Raw genomic sequence first — 18,166 nt, 5'->3', positions numbered from 1 at the left:
GAAGCACGGATATTATATAACTTATTATTGACTCAGTTACCAAGCAGCAGTAACCATTGCATGATCCTTGGTCGGTATGTTCGCCATCGGGGTGGCAGTTTACAGCGATCTGTAAATGTCTAGCTGTTATGAAACTACAACTCCCAGCATGCTGTGAGAATTCACATCTTCGGAAATTGAAGCATCGCAACAGCTGGAGAGCTGTAAGTTGCCGTCAACCTTGCTGGAAGAAGTAATTAGAGGGGTAGCACCTCCAGTCAGATTCCATCTCTTATACCCATTCTCCACATGCCAGTATCAACATTTCTTTTGGGGGTGTAGCAAAGGAGAAAACCCTCAAAGGGAAGAGACGCTGTCAACTACATAAGGAGCATTCTTTTTACCCTTTACCAGCTCAGGCAGGGTTCCGAATCTACTTAAAAAGGCCAGCCCTGTTTGGAGACTTACTGGAAGTACTCTATGGTATAGAGACTTATTGGCAGTGCTTCATGGAAAATAAATATGCAAAGAAGGAAGAGAACCATCTCACCAGCACCACCTCTTGAAAGTGGCTCCTTATGAGTCAAGAACCGACTTTCCAACAAGCCTTGGGGACAATAGCCAAGCCAGATATCCATCCATAGACAGCTGTGCCGGAGTAGGATTCTGGCTGGCTCAGTGCGATCCCTTGGTTCTCTTTCTTGGGAGATACCTCTTAGCTTATTTGTTTCCCATGAAGCACTGCCAAAAGGTCTCCATACCATGGAGTGCTTCCGGTAAGTCTCCATACAGGACTGGTCTCTTAAGGAGATTCAGTACCCTGCCTAAACCGTTTTCAAGGCATTGCTCCCAGCAAGCCAGAATCCTCATCTGTAGTGATGAGAGGCAAGTGCCCTGAAACAGCTGTCTACAGAGGGTTATCTGGCCTGACTATGTTCTCTTGTCATGTCCCAATGCTTGTTGGAAAGTCAGATCTTGACTCAGAGCCACTTCGAAAAGGTGGCGCTGGCGGGATGGTTCTCCCTTTTGGGAGATACCACTTTGCCTATTCCGTTACCCTTTTGCCCAAATCCTAACGGCTCCAGTGATAGGCAAACTGCGGCTCTCCAGCTGTTGCAAAACTACAACTCCCACCATGCCCTGCTGTAGGCTAAAAGCTGTAGGCAGTCTTTGCATACTGGGAGTTGTAGTTCTGAAACAGCTGGAGAGCCGCAGTTTGCCTATCACTGGGCTAAGCTCTTTAGTCATTGATTTAGCCAACAGAAAAAACTGTTTGGACCCTGCCCCCCGTGCTGACAGCCACCCAAATATTGGCAAAAGCACGCACTTAGTCCATGGTTCCGGAGCTCCATCGAGTTGTGGCTGCCTCTATAACCAATGAAAACAAGACTGACTGATAGGTGGGGGTCTCATTCAGCTTAGTGCCACCTTGCTTGGTGGAACAAGGGTCTCCCAGTAGGTGGGCCTGTAGATATAGCATAATGTCTATAGGGGCAAAAAACTTTTAACTTGATTTAGGGTGTGTTCACATCTGTGTTGGAGGCTCTGGCCTGGGCCTTCATTGCAGATTCTGCCAAAAAGAGCAGACAATAAAGTCTTGCATGCCCAAAAAGTGGGCATCTGAACATACCCCATTATAGTCATCGGCACTTCCATTATTTTCATTGTTCTGCTCTTCTAACTGAGCAGGACAATTGTGATTTGAACATGGCCTTAGACCCTGGGTTTTTGGTAATAGTGTAAAACTTGCAGCTTCATGCCATGGTCAAGAGCGAGGTCAGGGTCAGTCAGTGGCAGTGTGGACACTGAGGCAGGAGTGGGAATGAACCTTAATCGGTAGGCATGGCCAGATGTGGCTTCCTGATTGCCGGGGATAAGAGACCAGGGGAGGATGGTTCCATTGGCCACCTAGCCAAAAGGCCATTGTGTGGCCATAGGGAAGCATATTAGAAGTAATGTTGGTTAGGGATCGACCGATATAGATTTTTTTTAGAGCCGAGGCCGATAGCCGATAATTTATACCGATATTTTATATCTCATAATATATATTATATTAGTTGGTAGTCACTGAGGTGGTGGAAATTTAGATTTGGCACTAAATTATTAATTAATAAAGCCCTTAGTTGGTAGTCAATTTATAATTTACATTTATAATATACTAGTGCCAAATGCCAATTTCCACACCATCCCCCCCCCCTCACTGACTTTATTAACCCCTATCAGACCTCAGATCAGCGCTTTATTAACGCCTATCAGACCTTTATTAACCCCTATCAGACCTTAGATCAGACCTAATAATAAAAAAAACTCCTCACCTCTCCTGCGCCGCGGCTCCTCTTCATCTCCGGGTCCGGCGTCTCGCTACCCTGTCTTCTCCGGCCCGCGCTGCGCTGTCACCTGACAGCGTGCAGCATCAGGTCATAGTGCGCGCACTACGTCCTGACACTGTACGGGGTCAGGAAAGTGCAGCGCGGCCCCCATCAAAGAAGATCAGGGAGAATGAGTATCGGAATCGCTTGCTGCTCTTCTTCCCTGCTCCCGGCCCCCGATGCATACTACTGCGCGCTTCCATAATGGAAGCGCTCACTAGTATTCGCTTTATGCGCATTATCGGTATAACGGCCGATAATATCGGTACTTCCGATAATCGGTCGAACCCTAATGTGGGTGATGAAACTACCCCATCGAGGCGTGGTGCAGCACATCTAGGAAAATGGCTGAGCAGTGAGAAGTGAGCGTTCATCACAATGAGTCAGAGCTTCTCCTGTAACATAACGCAGATTATTACGTGGAATTATTCGGAGGAATGTTAATTGTGGTGTCACCTGAGGAATGTGATGATAATTCACGCACAGTATGTGCTCTGTCTACCTGCTGAACGTCCAAGGCGGAGTTCTTGATGCATGCACCAACACAGTACCAGTATGTATATACTCAGCACAGTACTAGTGTGTACAGTATATACTCAGCACAGTACTAGTGTGTACAGTATATACTCAGCACAGTACTAGTGTGTACAGTATATACTCAGCACAGTACCGGTATGTATATACTCAGCACAGTAATGGTATGTATATACTCAGCACAGTACTAGTGTGTACAGTATATACTCAGCACAGTACTAGTGTGTACAGTATATACTCAGCACAGTACTAGTGTGTACAGTATATACTCAGCACAGTACTAGTGTGTACAGTATATACTCAGCACAGTACTAGTGTGTACAGTATATACTCAGCACAGTACTAGTGTGTACAGTATATACTCAGCACAGTACTAGTGTGTACAGTATATACTCAGCACAGTACTAGTGTGTACAGTATATACTCAGCACAGTACTAGTGTGTACAGTATATACTCAGCACAGTACTAGTGTGTACAGTATATACTCAGCACAGTACCAGTGTGTACAGTATATACTCAGCACAGTACCAGTGTGTACAGTATATACTCAGCACAGTACCGGTATGTATATACTCAGCACAGTACCGGTATGTATATACTCAGCACAGTACTAGTGTGTACAGCATATACTCAGCACAGTACTAGTGTGTACAGTATATACTCAGCACAGTACTAGTGTGTACAGTATATACTCAGCACAGTACTAGTGTGTACAGTATATACTCAGCACAGTACTAGTGTGTACAGTATATACTCAGCACAGTACTAGTGTGTACAGTATATACTCAGCACAGTACTAGTGTGTACAGTATATACTCAGCACAGTACTAGTGTGTACAGTATATACTCAGCACAGTACTAGTGTGTACAGTATATACTCAGCACAGTACTAGTGTGTACAGTATATACTCAGCACAGTACTAGTGTGTACAGTATATACTCAGCACAGTACCGGTATGTATATACTCAGCACAGTACTAGTGTGTACAGTATATTCTCAGCACAGTACCGGTATATATGTATGTACTCAGCACAGTACTAGTGTGTACAGTATATACTCAGCACAGTACCGGTATATTTGTATGTACTCGGCACAGTACCGGCATGTATATACTCGGCACAGTACCAGCATGTATATACTCGGCACAGTACCAGCATGTATATACTCGGCACAGTACCAGCATGTATGTACTCGGCACAGTACCAGCATGTATGTACTCGGCACAGTACCAGCATGTATGTACTCGGCACAGTACCAGCATGTATGTACTCGGCACAGTACCAGCATGTATGTACTCGGCACAGTACCAGCATGTATGTACTCGGCACAGTACCAGCATGTATGTACTCGGCACAGTACCAGCATGTATGTACTCGGCACAGTACCAGCATGTATGTACTCGGCACAGTACCAGCATGTATGTACTCGGCACAGTACCAGCATGTATGTACTCGGCACAGTACCAGCATGTATGTACTCGGCACAGTACCAGCATGTATGTACTCGGCACAGTACCAGCATGTATGTACTCGGCACAGTACCAGCATGTATGTACTCGGCACAGTACCAGCATGTATGTACTCGGCACAGTACCAGCATGTATGTACTCGGCACAGTACCAGCATGTATGTACTCGGCACAGTACCAGCATGTATGTACTCGGCACAGTACCAGCATGTATGTACTCGGCACAGTACCAGCATGTATGTACTCGGCACAGTACCAGCATGTATGTACTCGGCACAGTACCAGCATGTATGTACTCGGCACAGTACCAGCATGTATGTACTCGGCACAGTACCAGCATGTATGTACTCGGCACAGTACCAGCATGTATGTACTCGGCACAGTACCAGCATGTATGTACTCGGCACAGTACCAGCATGTATGTACTCGGCACAGTACCAGCATGTATGTACTCGGCACAGTACCAGCATGTATGTACTCGGCACAGTACCAGCATGTATGTACTCGGCACAGTACCAGCATGTATGTACTCGGCACAGTACCAGCATGTATGTACTCGGCACAGTACCAGCATGTATGTACTCGGCACAGTACCAGCATGTATGTACTCGGCACAGTACCAGCATGTATGTACTCGGCACAGTACCAGCATGTATGTACTCGGCACAGTACCAGCATGTATGTACTCGGCACAGTACCAGCATGTATGTACTCGGCACAGTACCAGCATGTATGTACTCGGCACAGTACCAGCATGTATGTACTCGGCACAGTACCAGCATGTATGTACTCGGCACAGTACCAGCATGTATGTACTCGGCACAGTACCAGCATGTATGTACTCGGCACAGTACCAGCATGTATGTACTCGGCACAGTACCAGCATGTATGTACTCGGCACAGTACCAGCATGTATGTACTCGGCACAGTACCAGCATGTATGTACTCGGCACAGTACCAGCATGTATGTACTCGGCACAGTACCAGCATGTATGTACTCGGCACAGTACCAGCATGTATGTACTCGGCACAGTACCAGCATGTATGTACTCGGCACAGTACCAGCATGTATGTACTCGGCACAGTACCAGCATGTATGTACTCGGCACAGTACCAGCATGTATGTACTCGGCACAGTACCAGCATGTATGTACTCGGCACAGTACCAGCATGTATGTACTCGGCACAGTACCAGCATGTATGTACTCGGCACAGTACCAGCATGTATGTACTCGGCACAGTACCAGCATGTATGTACTCGGCACAGTACCAGCATGTATGTACTCGGCACAGTACCAGCATGTATGTACTCGGCACAGTACCAGCATGTATGTACTCGGCACAGTACCAGCATGTATGTACTCGGCACAGTACCAGCATGTATGTACTCGGCACAGTACCAGCATGTATGTACTCGGCACAGTACCAGCATGTATGTACTCGGCACAGTACCAGCATGTATGTACTCGGCACAGTACCAGCATGTATGTACTCGGCACAGTACCAGCATGTATGTACTCGGCACAGTACCAGCATGTATGTACTCGGCACAGTACCAGCATGTATGTACTCGGCACAGTACCAGTATGTATGTACTCGGCACAGTACTGACATGGATATACTTAGCACAGTACCAGTGTGTACAGTCAGCACCCATGCTGACCCCTGTCGAACACCCAAAGGTGCCTACAGTGGGCGTATAAGCATCAAAGCTGGACCATTGAGCAACGTAAGACGATGCCTGAAGGAAGGTTGTTTCTAATCCCTGGAACAGGTTGTCAGGAGTATATGACAACTGACACCAGGTCGGAAATGGCTTCTATAAAATCACACCTGCCCTGGCACCTGCCCAGCTGCGCTATGCCTATGATGTCCACGTGTCTGCGTGGTGACAGTGTGTACTGTACGAGGTGATAATTATCCTCTGCACAGCACTGCTGCGCTCTTACCCGACGCATTTCAGTTTCAAGGAGGACATGAGGTAAGGTTTATGTGTGTTTTTAGTCTTGTCTTCAACGTACCGTTGTAGACAGTCGCCATACAGCACAACCCTCCCCACCTGTCACTCAGACCTGCTGGCGCGGTGGAATGTCAGCCCTGAGACATCTCCGTAGTCTATCGACGCCACGTTTTTATGTAAGGCTTTTTTTTTTTTTTACTTTACAAGCTATTTATGGCAGGGTGAGCTGTTAGCAGGGTGTGAACCGCATATTTTATAGTCCTGTACGAGCCGGGACAGCTTCCCTCCGAATGAATCTCCTGGTGTGATGTTACATTTTACCGTCAGGTCTGTGCATTTGTCACCGGTTGCTTCGGATTTATTTTTACAGATGATCATTTTGCTTTTTTTTTATTTTTCTTATTAGCTTTTTTATATACGGTATATATATTTTTTTTATGTTTTGTGGTTTTCTTTTATTAGAGCGCTTGAGGAAAAACAAAGAGAAGAGGAACAAAGGGAGCAGAAGTTCCGGGAAGAAGTTCTTCAGCAGAGAAAGCTAAAGCTTCAGGAGGCGACAGAAAAATTTCAGCGGGCTCACCTCCCCCCATCGCAACGCCGGAGAGCTGGTCAGTGACTACTTTGTAGACCTGGAAGGGGAAGAATGATATGGGGACACCCGGCTATGGGATACTAATTGAAAATTGCAAGGATTTTATGACCTCCGATAAGTACACACTGCTGTGGGAATGTTCTACTAGTCATTAATATTAGATTACTTTATAATTATTTATTTATTATTGGGTTATGTGAACATTTTTAGTTATTTTAAGGGCTCATGCACACAAACGTATTTTCTTCCCGTGTCCGTACCGTGTTTTTTATTTTGCGTACCGTATGCGGAACCATTCCTTTCAATGGGTCTGCAAAAAAAATGTGGGCTTTCCGTATGTCCATTCCGCAAAAAAAAAGAACTTGTCCTATTATTGTCCGCATTACAGACGAGGATAGGACTGTCCTATTGGGGGCCAGCTGTTACGTTCCGCAGAATACGGAATGCAAACGGACGTCATCCGGACTTTTCGCAGATCCGTGTTTTGTGGACCTCAAAATACATACGGTCGTGTGCATGAGCCCTAAAGGGGTAGAGCCGTAATTTAGTTGTCTCGTATTGGACTCGGCCTATTGTCCTGTTAATACATTAGCTTACTAATAGCTTTGTATTATAAATTCTCTTCCTTGATAGGTGAAGGCCCCATTCGCTGGCCGCAGCCATCTGTAAACTATGCAGCCATCTGTACACTATGCAGCCATCTGTACACTATGCAGCCATCTGTACACTATACAGCCATCTGTACACTATGCAGCCATCTGTACACTATGCAGCCATCTGTACACTATGCAGCCATCTGTACACTATACAGCCATCTGTACACTATGCAGCCATCTGTACACTATACAGCCATCTGTACACTATACAGCCATCTGTACACTATGCAGCCATCTGTACACTATACAGCCATCTGTACACTATGCAGCCATCTGTACACTATGCAGCCATCTGTACACTATGCAGCCATCTGTACACTATGCAGCCATCTGTACACTATGCAGCCATCTGTACACTATGCAGCCATCTGTACACTATGCAGCCATCTGTACACTATGCAGCCATCTGTACACTATGCAGCCATCTGTAAACTATGTAGCCATCCAAAATGTTGCTATATTCCCTAATATATCTTTAGATCAATGAGAGCTCTGTTTTCCTGATACAAGTGTCCGAACCCCCTGCATAGATAAAGGCTACTTTCACCTTCACAACCAATTTATTTTTAACGTCTATAGGCATCTAAAGTGAAAAATCGTAGCAATTTTGCAGTAGGTCTTGATGAAACATTTCTTACCCTTTGGTTTCTACAGCCGCGTCTCCATGACAACAGACAACAAGCAAACAATGTGTAGTCTGGTCCTAAAGTCATGCTCACTTCTGTCTGTCCATCTTGCTAACCTGGTAAACATACAGGGGGAGATTTATCAAAACTCGCTAAGTTGCCCATAGCGACCAATCAGATTCCACCTTTCATTTTCCAAAGGAGCTCTGAAAAATAAAAGGTGATATCTGATTGGTTGCTATGGGCAACTCAGCCAGTTCTACTTTACACCAGTTTTGCTAAATCTCCTCCACAGTAAGTCAGCCTACAGTAAGAGACCGATAGAAGGGAATATGACTACAGGGCCAGGATTTGTTTGTTGTCTGTTGCCATGGAGACACATTACCCACCTAGTAGCTGTGGACACAAAACCATAGGATTTTTTTTTAAAATTAAGACCAGTTGCGATGTTTCTTATTTTTTTTCCCATTTTAGATGCATTGATACAATAAAAGGTGGACATAGCCTTTTTATGTCTAAAGTGAACGATCCCTTTAATTAACATGTGGACACGTCAGCATTCATTCTGGTGTTTGTTGCTTTATTTTGCAGTTTATACTGTACATAAAAGGCCAACTCCAAAACTTGAAGATGCACTTGACCAAATTCAGGGATCCATCCCCTCCACGTATTACTACGTAACCAATCACAGGAGCCCTAATGGCACCAGGTACTTTACAACGTCTACGTATGTGCTTGTATGTCTGTTGTATTGGTGGCTGGTTACTAATGCAGATGTGGGATTTTTCTGTAGCCTCTTCTATATCTGGTTATTCTCGTGATGATTAGAAAAATACAATTTAGACTGGTCCATCAGTGTCTAAGCATCATTGATCTGTTGACCAGCGTTTAAAGCGGTTTTCCAAGTGTCCATAGGTCATCATTATTTGGTCGATGGAGGTCCGACACCCGGGACCCTGGCGGATCAGCTGTTTGAGAAGCCACCGGTGGTTCTCAGTAGCACCACGGCCTTCTCCAGCTTTTCCTAGGCTGTGTGATGTTGACCTAGGCGCTCAGCCTCATGAAAGTGAATGGGGCTCAGCTGCGATACCGAGCACAGCCGCTATACAATGTATGGCACTGTGCTGGGTGAGCAGGGAGAAGGCTGCGGCGCTACTGCAATTGCCATTGCTTTCTCAAACAGCTGATCAGCGGACCCCACTGATCAGATACTGAGGACCTATGTTGAGTATAGGTCATCAATAAAAAATGTTAGCATTTAGACAATGCTAACCCATTGCTTAAAGGGGTATTCCCATCTTAGACAATGGGGGCATATCGCTGGGACCCACCACTATATCGAGAACGGAGCAGGGAGCGCTGTGGCTGGAGGACCCCAGATTTCCCGGGGTCCGTCCACCACCAATCGCTAATCCCCGCCTTTCCCATAGAAGTGAATGGGAGCTTGCCGCACACGCTCCCATTCATTTCTATGCGGCAGACGGCAATAGCCGAGCCAGCGCTCGGCTATTTTCAGCGGCCCTATAGAAATGAATGGAGGGCGGCTGCGCATGCGCAGTGCGATCTCCTTCACTTTCAGGGCTCCGTTCTCCAGTCCCAGCGGTGGGACCCGCACCTATAAGACAATGGGGGCATATCCTAGCAATATGCCCCCATTGTCTAAGATGAGTAAAACCCTTTAAAGGGAACCTGTCACCCAAAAATCGCCTATTAAGCTGTTTACAGTACCTTATAGTGCTGTATACTCGTTTCTTGATGCACTTTTTGTTCGTTTTCCCGCATGTCTGCTCATTCAGAAATCAATGTTATATTCAGCTGCTGCCCCGTGCTTCAAGTCAGGCTTGAAGTCACGGGGGCAGCGGCCTCGGCGTCTTACATGGCCCTCTCCCCGCCCCCTGCCTCTGTTACTGACAGCCGAACTCCGAATCCGGGACCGCGCTCAACGGCCGCATGCGCAGTAAAGGGCGGCAGGAGCGCGGTCCCGGCTGCCGCGCGTACTACGCGCCGTCTTACTTTCGCCGCACTGCGCATGCGCCCGACATCCTGTATCAAACGCGCCCGCGCCCAGATGCCGGGCGCGTTTGATACAGGATGTCGGGCGCATGCGCAGTGCGGCGAAAGTAAGACGGCGCGTAGTACGCGCGGCAGCCGGGACCGCGCTCCTGCCGCCCTTTACTGCGCATGCGGCCGTTGAGCGCGGTCCCGGATTCGGAGTTCGGCTGTCAGTAACAGAGGCAGGGGGCGGGGAGAGGGCCATGTAAGACGCCGAGGCCGCTGCCCCCGTGACTTCAAGCCTGACTTGAAGCACGGGGCAGCAGCTGAATATAACATCGATTTCTGAATGAGCAGACATGCGGGAAAACGAACAAAAAGTGCATCAAGAAACGAGTATACAGCACTATAAGGTACTGTAAACAGCTTAATAGGCGATTTTTGGGTGACAGGTTCCCTTTAAAAAGGTATACCCCTAATTTATGGCAAATGGATAAAATATGCCATAAATGTCTGATAGGTGAGGGTCCCACTTGCATCCGCTCCTTTCATGCTCACTTGCTTCATGCTATTTTCAGATGTCCCATAGCAGTAATTTCTGATGACAGCCTCCTCTCCATTCATGGTAGGACCCCATCCTTGAGGTAGGAACTTGTCCCAGAGGTGGGACCTGCACCTGTCAGACAGTTATGGCCTGTCCTATTAATATGTCATAAATGTCCAGATGGGAATACCCCTTTAATAGTGGGTTCATATTTTGTATACTACTGCTCCCCACTATTAAGTTCTGACACCTTTAAATATACAAGAGTATGGCGAAGTCGGACAATCATTTTCTACTTCACACAAGCAAAAATTGAATTTTTATTTTTATTTTATTTATTTTTTTTTATTTTTTTTACATTGGCTCCTTGATTGGGCAGTTTAGTGCTGTTTCGATGGTTCACACAAATGATCCCATGGAAGATTGATCAGCCAATCAAACCCTTATGTCTATGGGACTGAAAATGTCATTGATTTGGGTAATAAGGTGTTTTAAAGGTGAATATAAGGGGCATATTTATTAAGACCAGAATTTTAGACGCCGGTCTTAATAAACCCCAAAGTGATGACGGTCTGTGTACAGCGCTGCAGAATATGTTGGTGCTATATAAATAACATAACTAATACGATTTATGGAAGCATAACCCAGTAATAATCTTTTTTTTTTCTTTCACAGAACATCAGACTCCCCTTCCAGCTTATCATCGATAGGACACTTCACGTGGCCCAGAAGGCAACAGCCGGCGGCCAAGTTGGACCTTGAAAGAATCTTTCACGATCGGTCTACGGTCCAGGTAGACAGCAATCAGTTCTACTTCCAGCACAAACTGGAGGAAGCGCAGCGCCTTCTAGAGGAGCAGCATCTAAGCAACTTGCAGGTACGCAGCTTGTCACACGCACAGACATCGGGCCTCTTCTCTTCCTAGATCCTTGCCGAGCTGCCTCTACAGTAAGATGAAGTGGCCAGAAGTCAGATCTCCATTTCTGTATGCTTTAGTAGCTGCATGTATTACCTGCAACATATCTAGTCTGTGGCATCTTTTCTTAGAATCCGGCATTGTGCTGTTGCTCTGTTATTCCTCCCAGAAATGTGTTGACAGCTGGGTTTTACCATTCCCCTTGTCAATAGGATGTCTCTCTATACAGCCCCTACACTGTCAGCACCTATTAGACAGACTATGCAGGGACATGCCCTATTGATGAGAGGATCGGTGACACCCAACTGCCCTGCTCTAAATATTCTGCATGGAATTCAGCCATGAGAATGCTAACACGCCCTTATTTGTTTCCATGTCAGCATAGCTATACTGTTGCCGTTTGCTGTCATTTAGGCCTCATGCACACGACAGTTTTTTTTCACGGTCCGCAAAAACGGGGTCCGTGATCCGTGACCGTTTTTTCATCCGTGGGTCTTCCTTGATTTTTGGAGGATCCACGGACATGAAAAAAAAGTCGTTTTGGTGTCCGCCTGGCCGTGCGGAGCCAAACGGATCCGTCCTGAATTACAATGCAAGTCAATGGGGACGGATCCGTTTGATGTTGACACAATATGGTGCCATTTCAAACGGATCCGTCCCCATTGACTTTCAATGTAAAGTCTGGAGTTCTTTTATACCATCGGATTGGAGTTTTCTCCAATCCGATGGTATATTTTAACTTGAAGCGTCCCCATCACCATGGGAACGCCTCTATGTTAGAATATACTGTCGGATATGAGCTACTTCGTGAACCTCAGATCCGACAGTATATTCTAACACAGAGGCGTTCCCATGGTGATGGGGACGCTTCTAGTTAGAATACACTGCAAACTTTGTACAAGACTGCCCCCTGCTGCCTGGCAGCACCCGATCTCTTACAGGGGGATATGATAGCACAATTAACCCCTTCAGGTGCGGCACCTAAAGGGGTTAATTGTACTATCATATTCCCCTGTAAGAGATCAGGGCTGCCAGGCAGCAGGGGGCAGACCCCCCCCTCCCCAGTTTGAATATCGTTGGTGCGCCCACCATCGCCCCCTCCCCTCCCTCCCTCCGTCTATTGTATTAAATCGTTGGTGGCACAGTGTGCCAACCACCATCGGCCCCCCCCTCTATAGCAGTAACAACATTGGTGGCAGTGTGCGGTCTCCCATTCCCCCCCCCCCCCCCCCATCATTGGTGGCAGCGGAGTTCCGATCGGAGTCCCAGTTTAATCGCTGGGGCTCCGATCGGTAACCATGGCAACCAGGACGCTACTGCAGCCCTGGTTGCCATGGTTACTTAGCAATAGTACAACAGTAGAAGATTCATACTTACCTGCTTGCTGCTGCAATGTCTGTGTCCGGCCGGGAGCTCCTCCTACTGGTAAGTGAAAGGTCTGTGCGGCGCATTGCTAAAGAACTGTCACTTACCAGTAGGAGGAGCTCCCGGCCGGTGGCACACTGTGCCACCAACGATTTATTACAATAGAGGGAGGGAGGGGGGGCGATGGTGGGCGCACACTGTGCCACCAACGATATTCAAACTGGGGAGGGGGGGGGGAATATGATAGTACAATTAACCCCTTTAGGTGCCGCACCTGAAGGGGTTAATTGTGCTATCATATCCCCCTGTAAGAGATCGGGTGCTGCCAGGCAGCAGGGGGCAGTCTTGTACGAAGTTTGCAGTGTATTCTAACTAGAAGCGTCCCCATCACCATGGGAACGCTTCTGTGTTAGAATATGCTGTTGGAAATGAGTTTTCACGAAGTGAAAACTTAGATCAGAAAAAGCTTTTATGCAGACGGATCTTCGGATCCGTCTGTATGAAAGCAACCTACGGCCACGGATCACGGACACGGATGCCAATCTTGTGTGCATCCGTGTTCTTTCACGGACCCATTGACTTGAATGGGTCCGTGAACCGTTGTCCGTCAAAAAAATAGGACAGGTCATATTTTTTTGACGGACAGGATACACGGATCACGGCCTCGGCTGCAAAACGGTGCATTTTCCGATTTTTCTACGGACCCATTGAAAGTCAATGGGTCCGCGAAAAAAAACGGAAAACGGCACAACGGCCACGGATGCACACAACGGTCGTGTGCATGAGGCCTTACCCAGTGCAATCATTGCAAGCCTGTCAGGGAGGTTTTCTTTTTCATGCAATTTAATATAAAACCACTAGATGGCAGTGTCACTCTTAATTGGATACTAACGCAGCATGTTCCTAATCACGAAGATGCCAAGATGTGCCTTTAAAGGGGTTCTGTAGCTTTTCTACGGCTCTGTTCACATCATGTTTTTGGCTACTGTAAAGGTATACATATCTCTGAAGTATACCCCCCAACTGAAGTCTCTGGCATATAGGCATACGGTAAAATATGTCAGGTATTGCACATTCTTTGTGCATCGTACATTTTTTAGATGTTCCTCTTTTATAGGAGTGCTTAGCAGGCTACATTTTCCTATATGATAGAAAAAGGTTTACAGAGGCATACCAGCCCGGCGTTTGCCAAAATGACCCTCCGTTGGCATAATCTGGCTGCATGGCTACTTTCCAAGCCAAATGTGAAGTAAAAATTAGATGTGAACATCTTCTAACTAATGGTTATGTAAATGGCCATTAATAGTCATGTATTTCTTTATAAAATATCATAAAATACACCGCGATCACTTTATTGTGCTGATGAGTCTCCTAATTTACTGAAACTTCTGCTTCTGGTCTTGGAAAAGTTGATTTTGTATCGTAAAAAAATTCCAGACTATCAGAATCGCTGGATTGTAGGATGGTCAGGTATAATACCTGTCTATACAATCACAAGTAATATACATGCTTCTATGCAGCATGAACACAATACTTCATGTGGCTTATAATTATGGATAAGCGAATCAACTTCGGATGAAAGATCCGAAGTGGATTCACATAAAACTTTGTTTGAATACTGTACGGAGCGAGTGCTCCGTACGGTATTAGAATGTATTAGCTCCGATGAGCCAAAGTTATTACTTCGCTAAGTCTCGCCAAACTTCGGGTAATAACTTCGGAAATTAATTTCTACTGTAAAAAAGCTTTTACCGAACTCTGTACCGCTTGGAACCGAACCGGAGTTCGGTAAAAGGTTCATCCCTACTTATAATCTATGAAGAAAACTCCTGGTGCTAGATTATTAGAAGTCCCCGACTCCTGTGACCTGTGGCTTTCTGTCCTTTTACATAAGCCACTACTCAGGTCAGTGATCAGGAATGAACCACTCGTTCCCAGTCTTTGCCAGCTCCTTAAGCTGTATTTACATGCAGCAATCATCTACTGTGTATGGGAAGGAATGATCACTACTACGATCATTCATCAGCATGGAAAATGATTGTTTATGGGCAGCACATACCTACTTACCCAGGGCCACATGCTGCCCACAAACAATAATTTTAGCTGCCGTATGAATGAGACGATCCCCTGATGAATGACTGTTTGCTTGTTCAAAAAGGTGGTTGGCGGTACCTTTATGGTGGTTGTTTTACTACATCAAATGGCATTTATCATGTAGAGAAAGTTAATACAAGGCACCTACTAATGTATTGTGATTGTCCATATTGCCTCCTTTCCTGGCTGGATTCATTTTTCCATTATACATTATACATGGCTCATATTCAGAGGTTACGACCACCCTGTAATTGCAAACTATAGGAAAAAGCTCCGGCATATGCGTGCTCCCACCATCCCAGCCACCAGAGAGGCGTCTTTTCCTATAGTGTAGAAGCACGACCACTGCTGCTGGATTGCAGGGTGGTCATAACTAGGGCTGAAACGATTACTCGATTTAATCGAGTAATTCGACACAAAATAATCCTCGATGCAAATTTTTTGCATCGAGGATTCGTTTGTGTCATGTGACCACGGAGCGGGAGTGAAGCGCTTGCTATTACTCCTGCTCCGTGGTCTCCCGCTGGCCTGCAATACTCACCTTTCCAGCAGGCGGCCTCCGGACACTCCACAGTACGTCCATGGCCCTGCGCTGTTCTGACATCCTGACGTACGCACGCCGTGACCTGACGCACTGTGTGACGTCAGGAGCAGAGCAGCGCAGAACGATGGAGTGTCGGCAGCACCCCTGCTGGAAAGGTAAGTTGGTGAAACCGAGGGGGTGGGGCGCAACTAAGGCCAGGCAGAGGGGGCAGAGGGGGCAGAGCTGATGGGGCAGAGCTGATGGGGCAGAGCTGATGGGGCACTGTGTGGGGGCAGAGCTGTGGGGGCAGAGCTGTGGGGGCAGAGCTGATGGGGCACTGTGTGGGGGCAGAGCTGATGCACTTGGGCTGATCGCACAGTGGGGAACAAAGGGTGTTGGGGACTGATGGCAGGGGGTCTGATGAGTTTTTATAAAGGAAATTATTATTTTTTTCTTATTAGATTACTCGATTAATCGTAAAAAATTATCGATAGAATACTCGATTACTAAAATAATCGTTTACTGCAGCCCTAGTCATAACCTTGGAAACGAGTGTATAATGGCATGGAAAAATGAATCCAGCCAGCAAAGGAAGAAATATGGACAATCACAGTACATTAGTGAGTGCCTTGGATTAACTTTCTCTACATTATAAATGCCATTTGTTGAACTGAGACAACCCCTTTAAACATGACAATTATAGTAACATAGTTTGTAAGGCTGAAAAAAAGACATCTGTCCATCCAGTTCAGCCTGTTATCCTGGAAGTTATCTCGAACGAGCAATTATACGAAAGGACGCACGAAACAAAACTGCACGGATGCTGAGTCCTTCTGGATGCTTCCTCTAGTGGCTGTAATCCACAGGCTTCCTTCCTTGTAGTTTTTAGCTTCTTGCCTGTAATGGGAGATCAGGTGCTGCTGGTCGCTCAGCCAGTCTAAGGGTTTAAAGGAGTTTTCCGCTTTAGACAATCCCTACTTCTTAGAGAGGTCTCTTGACAATAGGCTGATCACAACGTATGCCTCTGCTTGAGCCACCAGCGATCATCTGGAAGTGTGGGAAGCTGGCAGAACGTGTCCAGTTTTCCTGCAGCGCCACCACTGGGGGAATAAAGAATTACACTGTACTCATTCCAATGCTTAGGTTGTTTGTGTCATGGAGGACAGTTCCTCCAGGGAGAGAGACGCCCATTGTCGCTATTTTTCAGTTATGACCACGAGGCGAGGATCCTAATAATAGGGTATATAAAAGCGTTTCTCTAAACTAGACTTTTTTTTTTTGCCTACATTCATTTTTGTAAATTTTCTCTGAAATCTCCCTTTTCGTGCCCTAACATGTGCGTAAATATAAAAGACCCTCAGGAGGCCTGATGAGTGCTGGCAGGTGAACTCCTGAACGCGGTCCATGTACAATATACCTGCAGTAATGTCATTGATTTGTTAGGATTCACATTGCTCCAACACGTCCCATAGTTGCGGGAATGCTGAAGGTACGTCACAGGGCCAGGCAGTGTAAATATCATCACACCTGGCCCTGACTTTTAAAGTCTTGTGCAGCGCATCAGTATCCAGCGCAGGTGCAGTACAGGAATGAAGCTCACAGTACAGAAGAGAATGCCAGGGAGCCTCTTTCCTGTACTGCGACTGCGCTGGATACTGATGCGCATGGTGCAGCGTGAGACTTAAGGGGAAGTCAGGGCCGGGAGTGATCACGTTTGACGTGCCTGGCCCTGCAATCAAAGTGCAGAGGGTGCAGCAGTTGTAGAGAAGCTGAGCTGCTCCTAGAGGCTCATTTACATGTATTAAAGGGTTTCTGTCACCAGATTTAACCCTATTAAGCTAGCTGACATTAGCGATGTCAGCTAAACCTAACCAGCCTATTCCTACTTTTATCTATGCCCCCGTTACGCCAGAAATCAAACTTTTATAACATGCTAATTAGCTTCCTCACCGCGCCTGCGCCGAATACTGAACAGCGCGGTGAGGAAGCTGGCATCCGGTGGCCGAATGCTGAACGGCGCAAGATTTCACCAGAGCACAGGGCTGGCAGACAGATGCGACAGGAATAGGCTAGTTAGGTTTAGCTGACGTCAGCACATCGTTAATGTCAGCTAGCTTAATGGGGTTAAATCTGGTGACAGAAACCTTTAAAAAATAGTTTTTCTCAGCAATGCGGGCACATATGAACATGGGACCAACACAGATGTCTTCAGCTGCCAAGTGCACACGTAACCAGTCCGCCAGTGTCATAGGGACAAAACTGCTGACAGATGCCCTTTAAAAATGTAGGGCATATCCACAATTCCACCTCTGACACCATCCCTACCGGGAGACGGAGGGTCTTGGCGCCTATTATCCTATTCACATTGGATGACGCACCCATAGAATTCAGTAGAGAGGCGCGAGCCTTTGAGGTCTGGGAGCTACGGAAAGAGAAGAGCATTTCTTTGTGAATAGATTTAGAGATTTTCCTCCTTTTAGGCATCATCTGACATTTCATTTCAGGATCTGTAACCTTAAAAAAAACAAAAAACACATGGGGGCAGAT

General features: G+C 46.5%; 1 protein-coding gene across 2 annotated transcripts in view; it reads left to right on the top strand.

Moving 5' to 3' along the window:
* The window catches only part of CEP126 (centrosomal protein 126), a 57,875-nt gene that overhangs the window by 16,812 nt on the left and 22,897 nt on the right, over positions 1-18,166 (top strand). The window contains exons 1-4 of one of the 2 annotated variants that reach the window (XM_044285427.1): positions 6,602-6,638; positions 6,774-6,919; positions 8,777-8,894; positions 11,397-11,598. In XM_044285427.1, coding sequence (XP_044141362.1) covers positions 6,619-6,638; positions 6,774-6,919; positions 8,777-8,894; positions 11,397-11,598 — 486 coding nt within the window. In that variant the 5' untranslated portion in view covers positions 6,602-6,618. Of the gene's footprint in view, positions 1-6,601; positions 6,639-6,773; positions 6,920-8,776; positions 8,895-11,396; positions 11,599-18,166 lie in introns of those variants that run through there. The other variant, XM_044285426.1, reaches the window with a different exon arrangement.

Source organism: Bufo gargarizans, chromosome 3 (genome assembly GCF_014858855.1).
Source record: "Bufo gargarizans isolate SCDJY-AF-19 chromosome 3, ASM1485885v1, whole genome shotgun sequence".
Lineage (NCBI taxonomy): Eukaryota > Metazoa > Chordata > Amphibia > Anura > Bufonidae > Bufo > Bufo gargarizans.
Note: the sequence above shows the minus strand (reverse complement) of the source record. Positions and strands in the feature narration are given on the sequence as shown.